Source organism: Tasmannia lanceolata, unplaced genomic scaffold (assembly GCF_043159265.1).
Source record: "Tasmannia lanceolata isolate RefF3 unplaced genomic scaffold, GAP_Taslan_0.1 ptg000037l, whole genome shotgun sequence".
In the NCBI taxonomy this organism is placed as follows: Eukaryota; Viridiplantae; Streptophyta; class Magnoliopsida; order Canellales; family Winteraceae; genus Tasmannia; species Tasmannia lanceolata.
Genome location: NW_027518714.1, coordinates 60,777,375 through 60,794,728, shown reverse-complemented (window position 1 = coordinate 60,794,728; position 17,354 = coordinate 60,777,375). Strand labels below are relative to the sequence as shown.

Genomic DNA, 17,354 nt, shown 5'->3' with positions numbered 1-17,354 from the left:
TGTTTATTCTCAAATTGGAGATTTTATTTTGGTTCTTACACCCACCGGAAGGAAGAGAATTTGAGAAAAATTGAGATTTGAACGTCAATGCTATTTGGATACGTACAAATCTATCATTGTGGTCACGGGTATGGCATTTCCCCAATCCCCGTGTAGATCACAACAAATGATGTTTTTGGACTTTGATTCCCTATCCCTCCCTGAAAGGGGGATTTGCATTGCTTTAAATATTCCCATATATAAGCTGATATTAACTATTATAGAGGAAAGTGTCTCTAGTCTCTCCCCTAGATAAGCTTATCTACTCCTCCCTTTAAAAAAACACAATGGGCCCACGCTATTTGGATGATCCAAAGCATTCATTTGATAGGTCCTAACATAGATAGGGTGTGTCCAAAAAATCAGCACCAAAGGGTCATCCTAGAACTTCGTTTTCTGGGGCCTTGCGTCCATTTTGGACACGGTGTGCCCCACAAAACGAAGTTCTAGGATGACCCTTTGGTGCTGATTTTTTGGGCACACCCTATCTATGTTAGGACCTATCAAATGAATGCTTTGGATCATCCAAACAGCGTGGGCTCACTGTGGTTTTTTAAAGGGAGGAGTAGATAAGCTTATCTAGGGGAGAGACTAGAGACACTTTCCTCAACTATTATATGTGGGTATCCGCATCTTTTCCATTTGCCAACATATTAAGAATTCTTTTGACCCATAGATACAGACTCACTTTAAAAGTAGAAAATTTGCAATGTATAGATAGAGAAATGGGGAGTAAGTGTTAAAACTTCTCATTAACCTTTCCATCAGAGGGTAAAATGGGCGAATAGGATTGTGATAGTTAGGGCCATTCTTTAATCTCTGACTCACAAACACAAAGGGAAAAAACAAAGGTGATTCTAGGCAAATGCATGCTCATCACACACACACACAGTAGTAATTGATGTGGGTCTGATAAGATAACATTTAACACATTGGTGACCATTAAATCTATTTAGAAATACGTCCAACGTCTATTAATTAATTTTTCTAATGGCCTAATTTTGAGGAATGATAGATACAAGGGAGCCCTTGCATAAAGAGGGGTAAAAGGGCTCATGACTGGATCCACGTCATCAGATGTAACTGATTTTTTTTTTCAACCGATTTCAAAATGTAACTGAAAATGATGTGGAAGAGCCCTTCTGCCGTTCTTTATGCAAGGGCTCCCTTGTATCTATCATTTGCTCTCTAATTTTATATAAGATATTAAAGAGTTAGTTATGAGATTAGGTGTTATCCATCATGCACCTTACCTTTAGCTACGTATTACTTCTTTCGTCCAACTCTTTATCCTTTGCATCCTCATATTTCTAGTGTGCCAAATTTTATATCTTTCTGTCCGGTGACCATCTAATACCATTGAGAGGTGGCAATTTGGTGCTGCTACCCAACCTGCATCTTCTATTGGTATTGCTGCCATTTTCACGGTTAAATCTACGACTAAGGGTGGCAAAATCAGCCGAACCGAAAATTCGGTTTCGGTTTGGTTAAACCAACCCGATTCAAATTTCGGTTCGGTAGAACCAAATTGATGATTGGTTCGGTTCAGTTTCGGTTTGGTTTCGGTTTGGATAATGATAAATGTGCCCCTTTTCATTGGTTTGGATCAGTTTGGAGTGTATGATCGGTTCGGTTTCCATTTCGGTTCGGTTCGGCATGTTCGGTTCGGTTTCGGTTTGGGGGTCAAACCGAACCGAAACCGAACCGTTGCCACCCTTATCTACTACGACCATCACAATAGATTCCACTGGAGAACGTTTCCAATGTACCTACATACATTATGTTATGTAATTTGAACATGAAGATTGTTCACATGTATGTACTTTGAAAAAGGTATGTTCGCCCCCCTTTTTTAATTTGTGACAGCATCTTTAGTGTAAAATAGTAGTCATAGATACTAGGGGTGCAACTTGGGTTGGGCAGGTCGGGTTTTCCAAAACCCTAGGCTACACAAGAATTATCTCAGGTCGGGTCGGGTCTAATTTTTTACAGGAAAACCAGAGATTCCTAAACCCGACCCTATCCAAGACAGTTTCTCGGGTCGGGTTTTCATTTTTTTAGCCTAGGATAGTGACTAATTTTAAAGGTTGTAGAAAAAAAACAAATCACCACACCAAAAATTGCTAAACTTATGTCATCAAGTATACAACTTTAAGAAGGACACTATATTTTCATATGATAGACATGATCACCTCAATCAAAACAACTGTATCAATATATTATTGAAAAATAATTTTCTATGTTATTTAAGAAAGTCACAGTGCACCCATATGAGTCGGGTAGGGTCTCGGGTTTCAGGTTTTTTTTTTTTTAAACCCGGCCCTACCCAAGATTGATTTGGGTTTTCCAATTTAAAACTTGACCCGACCCTACCCAAGACCCATGATTTCTAAACCTGACCCATGTTATTTTCGGGTCGGGTCGATGCGGGTCTGGTAAAACCCGACCCAAGTTGCAACCCTAATAGATACACTAGTGGGGGTGTGTCAAGTAAAAAAAGGGGGCTAATATATTACTTCCCTTTTACATAGGGGTGCAACTCGGGTTCGAGTTGAGGCCAACTCGCCCCGAGTTTAACCCGACCCAATCTGAGTTTTTAAGCTTACTAAACCAAAAATGATAAGAAATGTCGGGTTTCACTCGGGTCGGGTTGCCCAAGCCCTCAACCCGAACCTAACCCAAGTTGGGAAAACTTAACCCAACCGCAAACCCGACCCGACTTTTTTTTTTCTGGGTTGCACCCAACTGGAGTTGCACCCCTACTTTTATAGTGTTAATTATTATTAGAGCAAAAACCGTAAATGCTTTCATTTCTTATCTGATAAAACTGAAATTTACAGTAACCCCACCTCATTTAAAATACATTTTCAAAAAGAAATAAAGAAGAACAGCCGTCTCTCTCTTTCTCTCTGGGACTGCAACTCGACCCGAAAATATCACGGGTCGGGTTGTGTTTGAGTCGAGTTGGGTTGGGTTTAGGTTCTGATTGAAAAAGTTGAAACCGAGTCGGGTCGGGTTCGGGTTCAGGTTGACCAGACCTGCTTTGAAACTTGATATTTCGTAATTTTTTTTTGTTTTTTGGGAAATGATTTCCCCCCACTCTACCCCCACCCCCGACGTTATTCGTAAGTTTTAAAGTCAAAGAAAAATGTTAGAGGGGGTGAATTTATCCTCAAGCATGGAAACATTCTCACGAAAACCGTTGGGGGGTGGGGGGTTTCGTTTCCCTTTTTTCTACCATTTTTCTTTTATTTATTTATTTTTATTTTTTTAGAACATATAAAAACCTAAATGCTCTGTATGGTTGCCAGGTTTTTTTTGTTCCTGGGAGTTATGTGGGAGAAAAAAATACCCTAGGAGATAGGTGGGAAAAAAAAAGTCCTGGAAGTATCCTGGTAAAATAAAAATCCCATGTTTGGTTATGTGAGAGAAAAAAATACCATGGGAGATATGGTGGGAAAAAAAAAACTTTTGTTTGGTTGCTTGAACTGTTGGGTAGAAAAAAATTCTTCTCAAGCTTATTTTTGTTCCTGGGGTTATCTTGGGATGGGATGAAAAGGCAATCATTACAAAAGTGGGATTAAAAAATTCACCCCACAAGTAATCATTACAAGAGTGGGATTAAAATAAACCTAGTGCTAAAAGGCAACCAAACATGGGATGGGACCAAAATTTAACTTAATCTCTCACAAAACTCCCAGGAACAAAAAAACACCCGGCAACTAAACAGAGCAAAACCGGGTCAACCCGACCCAACTCAACCCAACCCAACCCGAGGAAATCAGGTTGGGTTCAAGTAGCTATGTTAATTTTTCGGGTCGGATTCGGGTTGACGGTTTAGAGTTTCGGGTTGGGACCCAACCCGACCCGAGTTGCATCCCTTATCTCTGTTCTATACTTCTATGGATGGTAGTCTAATTTGAAATTAATGGGAATTTGTAGGGATCCCATCTCTCTCACCCACGTCCTACAGATGCGGCACGCCGTTCGGGCTTCCCTATTCCCAATCCTTTCCCCTCAATTTACGTGTCGGCAAACTGCAGGTCCCAAACAAATCTTAACCGTCCATCCATTTCGAAACCGAAAATTAAACCCAAACCCACCTCTCTCTCCTCCTATTTCATCCTTCCCCTCACCCCCACAAACAAACCCTCCCCACTTTCCAAACTCAATGGCATTTTCTTCATCTCTCTCCCTCTTTCTTCTCCTCATCCTCTTCACCTCTTTATACAACATCAATGCTTCTTCATCCACTGATCAATTGGGTGGAAAAAAGGAAATCAATGTGAATTCTAAGGAAATACAAGATTTGGGTAAGTTCTCTGTGGAGGAATTCCTCAAAACCCATAAGGGTGGGACCCAGATTTCATTCTCTCGTGTAGCGGAGGCCCAGAGTCAGGTTGTTGCAGGAATCAAGTATTATCTTAAGATTGAAGCAACTGAAAATGGGGTTCTCAAGACATTTGATGCTGTTGTTGTTGTGAAGAAGTGGCTTCGTTCTAATCCTAATCAACTCATCTCTTTTGCTCCAGGAACAAAATAATACTAGTAATATATTACTAGTAGTGGTAGGGATGGATGAATGTTTGTGGGTGGTGTTTTTCTTGTGTTGGGTTATGTTCTGCTTGTTATTTCTGGGTTTTCTGTGTTTTCTGTGTTGGGTTTTGGGGGTGTGCATGAATAAAAAAGGAGACTGTTTTGTGTAGAAGAAGGGGTTTTAAAGTATATGGGTTTATGTGTTTTGTGGGTGTAGGTGAGTTGAAATGGATAATTTAGAAGATGGTTTATTAAAGTATATGGGTTTCTGTGTTTTAAAGTTGGTGTTTTCTAGGTATGGTTGAATGAATCAGAGCTTGTAAAAGAAGGGGTTTTTATATGGGTTGTGTTTTTCTTTTGGGGATTTGTTAGAGGTTTTTGTTGTTTATTAATGGATTATGGATGAATGGTCAGGTTTATAATGTTTTGGTTTGATGATGGGTTTGAATTTCAGTTTGTTCGGAGGTGTGTCTTTCTGCCAAATCGATGGGATGGCAATAAGGTTGGATTTTCTTTTTTTGCCCTCTTTATATTGATATTATCATTCATGGTGGAGATTGAGGTCTTACCCTTTATGATTTAGAAGTGGCATTTCTTTGTGAGTGCTTTCCCTATCCTTTGAATTCAATTTAGTTTGATTGCCCCATATATCAATCTTGATGTTACATTCAACTTTAGTTTGATTGCCACATATGCAAAAGATCTTATCTTAATGTTTAATTCAACTTTAGTTTGATTGCCACATTTGGCACAAGATCCCATCTTAATGTTTAATTCAACTTTAGTTTGACTGCCACATATGGCAGAATATCTCGGCTTAATGTTAAACTCAGTTGAGTTTGATTGCCACATATGGGGAAATATGTATTTTACTTGTTTACACTTGTTATTTTAGTATGTATTCCACTGTGTTCCTCAACTGTTCAACTTGTGGGGAGATCCCACCATGGATTGGTCATAGCATAAAATCACAGTGTCTCACCTCTTTTGGGCACAGACTTGTGTGGGTCTTAACATTTCCTTTTTGAAAAGAGTCCTTCAAGTGTATTCATGTGCGTTTACCATCAAAATTGAGGAGTTTTATTTTCTTTTTCTTTTTCTTTTCCTTATCCAAAATTTCTAAAGGCTAGCAATGCCATTTTAAGCTGTTGTTTTTTGTATGACTTGATCTTGTAAAATGAGATCTCCCTTTGGCATCGGACCTTATTAGCACGGTTGTACTTGCCTCTTTTATTCTATTACTTTTTGTACAAGATTGACTCACAATCTTTATACAGGCAAGTGCACTCTATACTTATGCAAGTTTATAGGTGTAAATTTCTTTTTTATATGTTTCCATTGTAGATTAGGCTATATAGGCAAGTGTATAGATTTGACTTCCTTTTTATATACCATTCAATCCCATCATCAAAGGGATTTGACTGCATGTAATTCTTTATATATAGCTACATCTACAGAGAGTCATTCCACGACAATCTATTGTGTATTTTCTCCTCTCTAGTGCATTTTCTTTTGTTAGACCTGGACCCATCAGGTCAATGGTCCAGTTCATACCAACAACAAAGAAATTCCAATGTTTGCACAAAGTGAAGGTCATTTTTGCTCATTATGTCAATATTACCTTACCAATCAATCTTGTAATTATGTAACTTCAAGGCCATTTGAATATAAGATGAATGAGATACAAAAAGGTATTAACATGTATTTGCAAAACCCATCACGGTGGGACCCAGATTTTGTTCTCCGGGGTAGTGGAGGCCCAGAGTCAAGTTCAAGTTGTTTCAGGAATTAAGTATTTATCTTAAGATTGTGGCTTCTGAAAATGGGGTTCTTAAGATATTTGGTGAGGTGGTTGTTGTGAAGAAGTGGCTTTGTTCTAATCCCAATCAACTCATCTATTTTGTTCCAGCAACAATATAATTCCAGTGCTAGGGATGGATGAATGTCTGTGGGTGGTGTTGTTCTTATGTTGGATTATGTTCTGCTTGTTGTTTCTGGGTTTTCTGTGTTTTCTGTCTTGGGTTTTGGGTGTGTGGATGAGTAAAGAATGAGACCGTTTGTAGAAGAAGGGGTTTTAAAGTATGTGGGTGGGTTTCTGTGTTTTGGGGCGTGTAGATGAATAGAAAAGGATCATGTAGAAGGGTTTAAAGTATATTATTTTCTGTGTTTAGTTTTGAAGTTTGTGTTTTCTGGGTATGGATGTGAATAAGAGCCTATATAAAAGGGGAATTGCTAGCTTTTGTCTCCATTCATGAGGTGGCCGGTCTGACGTGCGACAGACCAGCCACGAAAAGCCTTTTTCTATGGACCTTAGCAAATCCCATATAAAAGAAGGGGTTTTCAGAGTATATTGGTTGTGTTTTTCTTTTGAACATCAGCTCTAGTTTTTATTTATTTATAAATGGATTATGGATGAATGGTCTGGTTTATAATGTTTTGATTTGATGATGGGTTTGAATTTCAGAGGATGTCTATATGCCTAATCGTTGGAATGGAAATATGGTTGGGGTTTTATGTCACTCTTTGTTGATATTATCTTTCATTTACAAGTATGTGCTGGGTGGAGATTGAGATCTCCACCTTTATGCTGTAGAAGTGGCTTTTCTTTGTGAGCTCTCACTTTTACTGGTTTTTCCTATCAATCTTAGTCTTCCTTTCAATTTAGTTTGATTGCAACATATGGTAAAAGATCTCATCTTGATGCTTAATTCAATTCAGTTTGATTGCCACATATGCCAAATGATCTCATCTTGATGCATAATTCAATTCAGTTTGATTGCCACATATGTCAAAAGATTTCTTTTTCCCACTGTGGATGGGTCATAGCCTAAAATCATCTTTTTTAGGCAGACTTTGTGGGTCTTAACATTTTTTTTTTGAAAAGGGCCATTCAAGTGTACTCATGTCCCCTTACCATCAAAATGGAGGAGGTAGTTTTCTTTTTTCTTTTCCTACACTAAGAAGGTTTTGAGTCTTTATACCTTGGTTGCTTGGGGAGATAAATTCAAGGGTGATGTAAGATTTCAATAAAATCTCTTCCTTCACTCTTTACCTCCTCTCCCTTTCCCTTTCCTTCTCCCCTTTCCACTCCGCCCTTCCCCCTGTGCTTTCCCAAGTATAATAATCCGGAGGCCGATCTCTCTGCCTACCTCATGTCCACCATAAAAAGGATAGCATAATCTCCCAAGAGAGTTTTGGACGTCGACTGTGGTTGCAAGCATGGTTTTAAATTTCGGTTTCGGTTCCTGTTTTGGACCCACTGAAAATTTGAAATTTCGGCCGAAATCCGGCAAAACAAGGTAAACAGTATTTTATTCCATATAAAATTTTGCCCGAAATTACCGAAATTTCGGTAAAATATTTAATTAATTAAACAAACCAGGTTTTCAAGTGAAATTTAGGGAAAATAAAAAAAACAAAATTTCAACTGAAATTTCAAAATTTCGAACGAAATAAAATACCATGTAGGGTATATGTGATTTTAATTAGAAAACTTTTGCACCCTAACTATCGGCCGAACTCTCTTTTGTACACAGATTTTCGTGAAGAGCAGTTGATTATTGCATGACTTAAATCTTGCAAATGCGATCTTTGTTTGACATGAGACATAGCAATTGCCATGTTTGCACAGAGTGAAGGCCATTTTTGCTCATTATGTCAAGATTACCTTACCAACCGATCTCATAATTACGTAGCTTCAAGGCAACTTGAATATAAGATTAATGAGATATAATTTGGTGTCAAACATATATTTGCAAGTATTTTTTTCTAAAGTAGAGTGGTGCCCGCATGATTGGATCATCCAGATCATTCACTTGTTGGGTCCTTACTTAAATGGGTTGTGCTCCATAAGATGATTTTCACCCTCCAAACTGATGACGTTTATGTAACGTGCCACCCCTTTAACAGATCATAGGGCTGGTATCATACCTAAAGATGCTTATGGAATGTGCCATCCCTCCAACAGATCTTTGGATTAGGATGAAAAATTATGCACAATTTAGTGCCAACAAGCCTCATTTCGGGTTTCGCCAAGAGAAGCTGAGCCACTGTCGTTTTATCTTATGCATGTGAGTTGCTTTTGGAATGGGGACAAGACCATGTGGGTCGCCTTGATGTGCCTACAAGATCATCGGTCTTGATTTCAAATACATGCGAGGATGTATGACCCAAAATTGCCCATTACCATTGATCACAATAGTGGCTGCCTTAGCCTCATTATCTAAATACAATCCCATTTTGGTAAATGAAAGGATAACACCCCAAGCGTGAATGCTGATTGCAGTTTTGATACTTACATGATTTTTAGCTACTCTTTCTTAAAATATGTAAAACGCTCCAACTACATTACATATTTTTCAGGGTTGAGCCAACTAAATTAAAAGAGGATTTCTATTCAGCAGACAAAAAGAAGACGAGAAAACTGATTGTTAAGACACTATTAAGCAGGAAAAAAAGGAGAAAACTGACCGTTAAATGAGGCTGACTAATAAAAGTTAAACAGGCAATGTTCGGAACAAGCATTCTAGAATCCGGTGAATCGGTGATAACTGGATTCTCACTGGTTTGTAAATGACCACCCCTATTTGCTCTGTCAATATTTCAGTTTATTTCTCTACCAGCAAATTCCAGATATCCCTGGATTCTCAAATGCTGGTGACAAACAAGGACAATTCTCAAAACTCAACTAAGCCTTTGTCCCAAACTAGTTGGGGTCTGCTAAACAGGACAATTGCACAAAAAAGAAAGAAAGAAGCCCACGGGTAATTCTATTGCTAAAGAAACATGACACCTCTAAATAGTTTAGGCAACAAAGCAAACTGGAAAATTATTGTCGACTCTCGCATGCTAAAAAATGCGTAACAAAATTTCAGTAAACCAATATAAAGTGAGTTAGAATTAACCAGTTTCCGCTATCTTAAACAGAAACTAGCAGAAAGAGGCAGATCTAAGTCTAAGAGCAGATAAAAAAACCTGAAATGGATTTCACTTAAGCAGCCCCTGCGCCCTTGCCTTTCTTCCTCTGGATCTTTTTCATATAAAACTCCAGCTCCTTCCCCTCTAAGATGTATCTATTCAGAAAAAAGAAAGAAAGAAGAAGGATAAAAATATAAATCCAACAAGTGATGGTGAGAATAAGAAGTAATACAAAGGAAGAGAAAACATGTGCTACTTTGGATTGTCCTCTCCACTTACCCATCACCTCTACCACATTGACCAGGACGGGAAGAGATGGCGGCCAATAATCTACCTCCACCAAACTGCTCCTCGATGTGGGGATCAAGTTTATGACCCTGCTGACGCTTCTCCAATTTCCTAATCACATGGTTACTCTTCTTTGCGTCCTCCGTGGTCCCCTCACCCTCCTGCCCACCAAAAATCAGTAGATATTAACCATAAACTGATTCTCAAAACAATAAAAACCATAAAATTAGTATATGTGGGTTTCAGCCTTTCAGGCATGCAGAGGTCTGACTGTATCAAACAAAGGAGCAGTCTAAAATGCTCCCCAATCACGCAGACATGCTTCTGAAAGCCTGGGTGTGTATGCATTCGTCCAAGCAGGCAGCGGCAACCTGCACCATATTTAGCCATGTTCATTGAATATTATTATGGAGACTATGTTGAAACTCTTTAGAATCATTGGTGCATATTTGCATGTTTAGTCTGCGCGAGTAACGTACCCACATAGTATAGATTGGGCTAGTTAAGCATAGAATAAATAATTCATACTTGTTTGCAAAAGTAAGGAACAGATGAAGGGAAAAAACCTCACTTTACACGTCATGAATACAGTATACTTGAACCCAATACTGGCCCTTCCAGGACATCTTGATGAGAACAATTGAAGATCTAGGTAGCCTGGAATTCAGATTAACTTCAAGTATGTACTAGAAATAGGGGAAAGGTATAGAACAAGTCAACAAACTCAAACTCTTAAATACCAACAGACTAGGATTTCCATAGGCACAAGCGCCTGATGAAATGTGAGAAGGTTTGTAGATTGAAGAGGGATGGCGGCCTGTGAGTAGGACACAAAAAATTGAGAAACAAGGCACCACTCAGAAAGTGGCTGTGAGCACAAACCCTGATATGAACCTTTAGTTAGGTTTAAAGCGAGAAAAGGGGATGGGATAAGATTTTGGATAGACCTGTAGCTAGGAGAGAGCCAGTTGTGCCATAAATTTCTGACCCTAAATTTATTAGCGACCAATAGGGAGGCGAGAGTGACTACATTGTTTATGGTGCGCGCGTGCGCACTCTACGGGATAGACCTAAATAGAAAACTGAAGAGTAACGGCAGTAAGTGATTGAGTTCAGTAGTTCCTCATATCAAATTATTGACTCTAGATATATGGTAATATGGAGAAGACAAAAATGGTTTGAAGCACGAGCAGAACCGGAAGTGCGGGTGTGGTGTTTTGGGGGGGGTGTATAGGGGGTTGTATAGGGAAGTATTGTGTGGGGCCTTAGGCTTAAGCGTAATCTTAACCAAAACGAAATTGAAAGCTTGCCTGTCCTCCTTTCGCGCCTGTCAACACATCATTGCTCTACTTGTCGGATTATAGGGTGTGGATGCCCAACTCTTCTGGCATCTTCAATGTCAGATCTTTCTTCTAGTTGGAGCATTTATAGGCACATCTCCCGTTCTCACACAGCATATGGAAAAGTATTATCATAAGCTTTGGACTGTCATGGGTCCCTCAAACTCCATAAATAATATCCTCCTAGAGTGGAGTGGTGACCCAGATTTGATGGAAGTGCAAAAGGAGACCCGGGAAGAGGGTCCATTTCGAAACTCAAGCGGTCCTGAAATATTCTCCTACTCAGGACCTATTGAAATTTGCGACGCCAGCAAGGCAGATGAAAGAGACTTATTATGGGGCCTGAGATGGTATGCATAAAACATGTCGGGTCCTTTGAACATAGAAGGGGACTCGTCAAATATGATAGCTTAGGCCACAAACAAGGTGATTGGCAGATAGCAGACATTATTGAGGAGAAAAGAGATATTCCAGAGTGGATTCCACCTAAGTTTCAGCATATGCATCATTCAGCCAATGAGGATGCTTACAAACTAGCCAAATATGGAGTGGACAAGGATGAGACTCAGATTGTACAACGGGATTATGGCAACGGGCATGAGGAGTCTGCGCAGCTACAACTTGCGGTACTACCGACAGATTAACTGAATGATACAGTGCTTCCTTCACACAAGAAAGGGGCCCTGCTGCAAATCTTCTTTTTCTGCAGAGCTTGGGGCTGCTTTGGCAGCTCTGATGGGGTATTCATGGAATGCTTCATGGAACATTGCGGCTCATCCCCATGACTATATCCCGATTATAGATTGATTAAGATTGTAATCTTTTAAAAAAAAAACTCAAAAAATTACACGTGACACATGTTTTGGTATGTAGGACTAGTGGAAAGGGTCCAGTGGTCCACCATAACATGGTGCAAAAAAACTTGCTCATTGGTTTGACACCGCGTGAAGGATCAATGATGTTGAATAATTAACAACTCACAGTTTTAAGTCGTTGATTTGATGCTAGTGTCACATTACCTGAGGAAACATTTCGAGCTTGAGCCATCCATGTTGTATGTCCCCAAATGTCTAATATAGAAATTCCAAACTTATAATCATAGTTTCAAAGCTCTCCCGCATCATCGTAGACTCCCGAGTTGACTCCCTTTTACCTTGGCTGCGTTCTTGTCCAAGTCTACGTTTTGCTCTAAAAAGTCAACCAAAACTCCTTTGATATTGACCTCTTTTCTTAATCTTAATCTTAATCTCGATCTCGATCTCTTCTTGATTTTGATCTCTTTCTTGATCTTGATCTTTTCTTGTTCTTAATTCCATATTATTCTTTCTCTTTCTCTTTTCTCACTGTCTATACCAATCTTGAACCCCACATCTCATGGCACAGGGAACCTTACCTATATACTCTAGCTAGCCATCTTCCCCTTCTTAGAGACCACCCGATGTAGGATGATGCCCGAGGTCTACTATGTCATTCCAGCCTAACTCAATTTTAAAATAACTCTTACAAATCCAATCAAACATGATACCAAGTAGATTTCAACTCAGCTAAATTACCTTTCCAAGCTCAGGAAAAAGTATGGTATTACATCCAGCACCATTATGTAATTTTATACGACGATGCCCGAGGTCTACTATGCCATTCCAGCCTTATTCAATTTTAAAATAACTCTTACAGATCCAATCAAACATGATACCAAGTAGATTTCAACTCAGCTAAATTACCTTTCCAAGCTCAGGGAAAAAGTATGGTATTACATCCAGCACCATTATGTAATTTTATACGACGCCAAATCAGTAAACTAGGCACATAAAAAGATCAGTATCAGCATTGGAAACAAGCACTATCCAAGCTATCTAAAAATCAAAGAAACCCATTCTTTACAGACCAAACAACTAGATCAGATGAACCAAATAAGCAAACTAAAAAGTTAGTAGACAATCACAGATTTACCCAAAAAAAAAAGACAAATCACAGGGAGTAAATAAATAAGATCAGTAATTCATTGTGCCAATAGCAAAAGACATACTTAAAAAAAAAAACTATTTTTAGCCAATAAACAGAAACAGAGACAATAATTTTGAAATTTTTAAAAGTACCTCAGCTCCCCCTTCCTTTTTAGCAGCGGGAGACTTCTTCTTCCTGCCAATATCAAGACCATAATGCTGAAGATAATACTGCTTGAATGGAGCAGCATCAACCTGGACTATGGCGCTCTTCACCAGAGTCTGCGTCCTGACGAGTTCATTGTTCGAGGCATTGTAAACAACATCAAGTATACGCGTCTTACGAGTAACAGCCTCGCTTCCCCATGAGTAGTTCCCTGTATCCAATCTAAGTGCCCTCCACTTCGCATTCCCTCCCCTAGTACGAATTCTTCTCACCGTCTTGTTGCTTGACAGCTTTGTATTTGCTGGCTGCCGACCGAGCTCGTACCTTTAAAATCAGAAAGAATCCACATGTAAAGAAACATATCTCCTCAGAACAATGGGGCCATTTGGATACAAGTATTTTATAATCATGGATTCTAAATTCCTGGATTTTACAAGCTAGAACGTGGATTTTAATCATTTTATAAGCTAAAACCTGGATTCTGTAAGCTAAAACCTGGATTTTACATACTTTTCTAGACATGTAAAATCTGGATTTGAAAAATCCAGGTTTTACAAAATCCAGATTTCACATGTCTAGGATTGTAAAATCCAGGCTTTAGCTATAAAACCCTAACCCTAGCCCCAAAATGTAACATTAAATTCTATGACTAAAACATACAATTTACATACATCATTGAATCGAAAAACAGAAGTAGATGAAAAATCGAAAGAACTAGATTAACGAATAAAGGAACTTCGATTGGATTCAGATCTGTTTCTTGAGGACAGAATTGATTTTCGATTCTAAGGTTTGATGATATATTCAAGCAGATCGAGAATAAAAGCAAGGTAAATTTAGGTTTTCCTATTCATGGAAATGGGGAAAGAGAAGGAACAGAAGAAAAAACTTACTTTCGCTTCTTCCTCCAAGCTTTCTTCTTCCCTCCTGTAGCACGCCTTTTGTGCATGGAGTCTCGAGAGATACCTGTAAAGTACAAGATAACAAGGCCATGAGAGGAAGAAGATGATTTTTTTCAGAGAGTATGAAAATGAAGAAGATGAATTTTTTCAGAGAGTATGAAAATGAAGAAGTAGAGATTCTCATAGAGAATGAGATCTCATTAAGCTAGGGTTTTTACCCATCTTCGCAGGCCTCTCTCTCCCTCTCTCTCTCTCTCTCTGATACAATCGCTAGCCTATAAAACCCTAACCTTAACCCTAAAATGAGTAGAGGGATCTACCCGACATATACTTTTTCTTGCAAGGGTACTTTGGGTAGAAAAAATTCGGAGGTACTCTCCACTCTTGAGAATAATTTGGATAGGGGGACGTGAATCTTGAATTTATGAATGGGAAAATTACCAATGGGGGACAAATATTAGGCAGAATTATCAACTGGACCTAGGCTTTTCAGAAATTACCAATGGGAGACAAAATCTGTCTTTTCAGTAAAAGCTGGACGAAAATACCCTTTGGCATATAAAACACGTTTTGACTTTGGAAGGGGGTTTTCAAGTCTATACGATTGGGGTTATTAGGTATCAAAATGGGGTTACCAATTTCAGAACGGGGTTTTCAAGTCCCTGAAAATTGACCGAGAGTTTTGGAGTTTTGGAAGAGGGTTTTCAAGTCTTTAGGAATGGGGTTATCTAGTATAAAAAATGGGGTTACCAATTTCTGAATGGGCTCATCAAGTCCTTGAAAATTGGCCGAGGGTATTGGAGTTTTGGAATGGGGTTTTCAAATCTCTAGGATTGGGGTTATCAAGTATCAAAATGGGGTTACCAATAACCCCAATCGTAGAGACTTGAAAACCCCATTCTGAAATTGGTAACCCCATTTTGATACCTAATAACCCCAATCGTAGAGACTTGAAAACCCCCTTCCAAAGTCAAAACGTGTTTTATATGCCAAAGGGTATTTTCGTCCAGCTTTTACTGAAAAGACAGATTTTGTCCCCCATTTGTAATTTCTGAAAAGCCTGGGTCCAGTTGATAATTCTGCCTAATGTTTGTCCCCCATTGGTAATTGGTCCTTTATGAATCTTTGTCCAGCGTGGGATTTGGACAAAGTGTTATCTAGAGGTGGCCCTTAAAATCAACGGTTCCGATCATCTAACATGCATCAGAGGGTGTTGATTATTAAGCATGTGTGTCCTATTTAACCACTCATCCAAATTAATTTGGATAATACCTATGGGACAGTTGCAATCTCTGTTTTGGCAAAATGATCCTTGGGGCAGGAATTGACAGGAATAAGATGTCGATTCCAGGAATAAGATGTCGATTTAGTCGGATTTCATGCAAAATCCATAAAAATCAATTTAAAAGATACTCTAACTGGTCAAAATTTCAATAATTTTGGCCGAAATTTCAGGATAATATTAAATAAGGGATAAAATCCGTATTTTTTGGGATATTCCTTAAATTTCGGAACGGGATTTCGTGGGGGAAATGAAATTGCAATCGAAATTTTGAAAATTCGGTTAAATTTCGAAACAAAATTTCGAGGCAAAATGAAATTTACCATTTCAGGTTGACCGGATTTGGATTTCGGTCAAAATTTCAAACCATGCTTAAGAGCAAGATTTTAAATTTCAATTTAAGTTTCGATCATCTTGGAAATGTGGACGTTTCGGTTTCAGATGAAAATTTCAGTAAAAGGTGAAGTAATACTGTTTTCCCTGTTATTGAATAAATCCTAGGTTGTTGTTCCTTTTAATCAACCCCAATATTAAATTGCCACTTCATTTTGCACTATTTGAACTGATATTTGGATCCGTTGCACTTGCATTTTTCCAAGTAGGGAGAAAAGCCAATACAATCTTTGATTCTTGGGTGCCATTGCATTACTTTTATAGACTCCTAGTACAAATGGTTTAAAAAACATATGCTTAACTACTTAGAACTAGCTATGTTTAAAATTCAAAATTCAAAATTACCTTAACTAAAAACTAATTGCATGATATAATCTAACATCAATCTTCATCAACTACTCTCCTTCTCCATCTCAAAATCTGCAATCCCCCTCCCTTCCCAATTAGAACATCCATATCGGCAGTGCAATACCCTCCCGTCTGCCCAATGTTGTTGCGAATCAGAATCCAATTATCCATGCCGACGTCAATCTCCATCTTCATTAACCATTAACCATTCTCCTTCCCAAACCCACAATCCCTAATCATGTTAAACCAACATCCCCCCAACACACGGGCGTGCGCGCGTGCGCGCACACACAAATCGAAATTCTACCCTCCTTCCGACGCCTTCATTATCTATTCTCCTTCTCAATCCCAACAAATCCCACATATAAGGCTAGTTCCATTCCCCTTCCTTGACAAGCAACCACCATTCATGATTAATAAACCCACTTTGAAGGGTTAGCAGATCATACGTCTCGCCTTCCAAAGGAATTTCTCGATTATGAGATGTAATCACAGTTGGCATGAAATTAGTGTACCCTTTATTACCCTACAACTGACCTTTATTTTGTCGTTTGCTAGAAAGAAGTTTTAAAAACAAGCAAAAAAATTTAGGCCTACTTATTTGTCTTCGTATTTTGAACGAGGCAACTTATTTATCTTCCTTTTCAATGTTATTGGTCTCTTCAAAATTTCATTTATTCGAGAATCCTAACAGAACATGTAAGGCTAGTTCTAACCCCTTCTTTTCCCGGTCTCTTCTCTATATTTGGTCAAACTTTCCTTCTTTGCGATGGCATAAGCATCTCTTTGGTGTTGCTAATCTCTTTAAAACCCATCGGTGAACCAAAAACATTCAATTCCTGTTGCTAAGATTCTTATGTTGAAGAAATTCAACACCTTTCTTAATGAAATTTGTAATGGTCATGCCTCTATTTGGATTCTCTAGTTTTAGCAGACGGGACATATCATTTATCACAGCTTCCAATCAACCGATCCACTTGTGAAATCAATATTATGGGAACAATCAACACTCGATTTTCAAATTTTCATTTCTTTCTTAACTCAGATACTCTGGTGGGAGACTTTGCAACCCCTTTGCTCACCCAATATAGCATTTTTTTTTTCTCGACTGCATTTTCATATTTCCCTTGATCCTAATTACTTGAAAGTTCTCTCTCTCTCTCTCTCTCTCTCTCTCTCATACACATGCAAATTGAGGTA

At 38.7% G+C, this 17,354-nt stretch overlaps 1 protein-coding gene and 1 pseudogene across 5 annotated transcripts; one reads left to right on the top strand and one right to left on the bottom strand.

Annotated features, from left to right (window-relative positions):
- The first annotated feature begins 4,210 nt into the window (after nt 1-4,210).
- On the top strand, nt 4,211-4,582 carry LOC143861660 (cysteine proteinase inhibitor B pseudogene; annotated as a pseudogene).
- A 3,700-nt stretch (nt 4,583-8,282) lies between these two features.
- LOC143860816 (small ribosomal subunit protein eS8-like) lies at nt 8,283-16,339 on the bottom strand. 5 transcript variants are annotated; one of them, XM_077371639.1, is made up of 6 exons: nt 14,350-14,566; nt 14,123-14,195; nt 13,217-13,553; nt 9,772-9,941; nt 9,550-9,647; nt 8,283-8,696 (listed from the first exon to the last, which is right to left on the bottom strand). In XM_077371639.1, the coding sequence occupies exons 1-5, from the start codon at nt 14,351-14,353 to the stop codon at nt 9,566-9,568; spliced, it is 666 nt and encodes a 221-aa protein (XP_077227754.1). In that variant the 5' UTR covers nt 14,354-14,566; the 3' UTR covers nt 8,283-8,696; nt 9,550-9,565. The 5 variants fall into 5 exon arrangements, with proteins under 5 accessions (XP_077227754.1, XP_077227755.1, XP_077227756.1 ...); XM_077371640.1 differs by lacking the exon at nt 8,283-8,696 and adding an exon at nt 8,954-9,228; XM_077371641.1 differs by lacking the exons at nt 8,283-8,696; nt 14,350-14,566 and adding an exon at nt 16,152-16,339 and having other exon boundaries at nt 9,320-9,647.
- Between the last annotated feature and the right edge of the window lie 1,015 nt (nt 16,340-17,354).

Coding starts and splice junctions, on each gene's coding strand:
- LOC143860816 (XM_077371639.1), bottom strand. Junction 13,554..14,122: donor GCTTGGAGGAAGAAGCGAAA/GTAAGTTTTTTC, acceptor CTGATTTTAAAG/GTACGAGCTCGGTCGGCAGC. Junction 9,942..13,216: donor AAAAGGAAGGGGGAGCTGAG/GTACTTTTAAAA, acceptor TTTGGTGGGCAG/GAGGGTGAGGGGACCACGGA.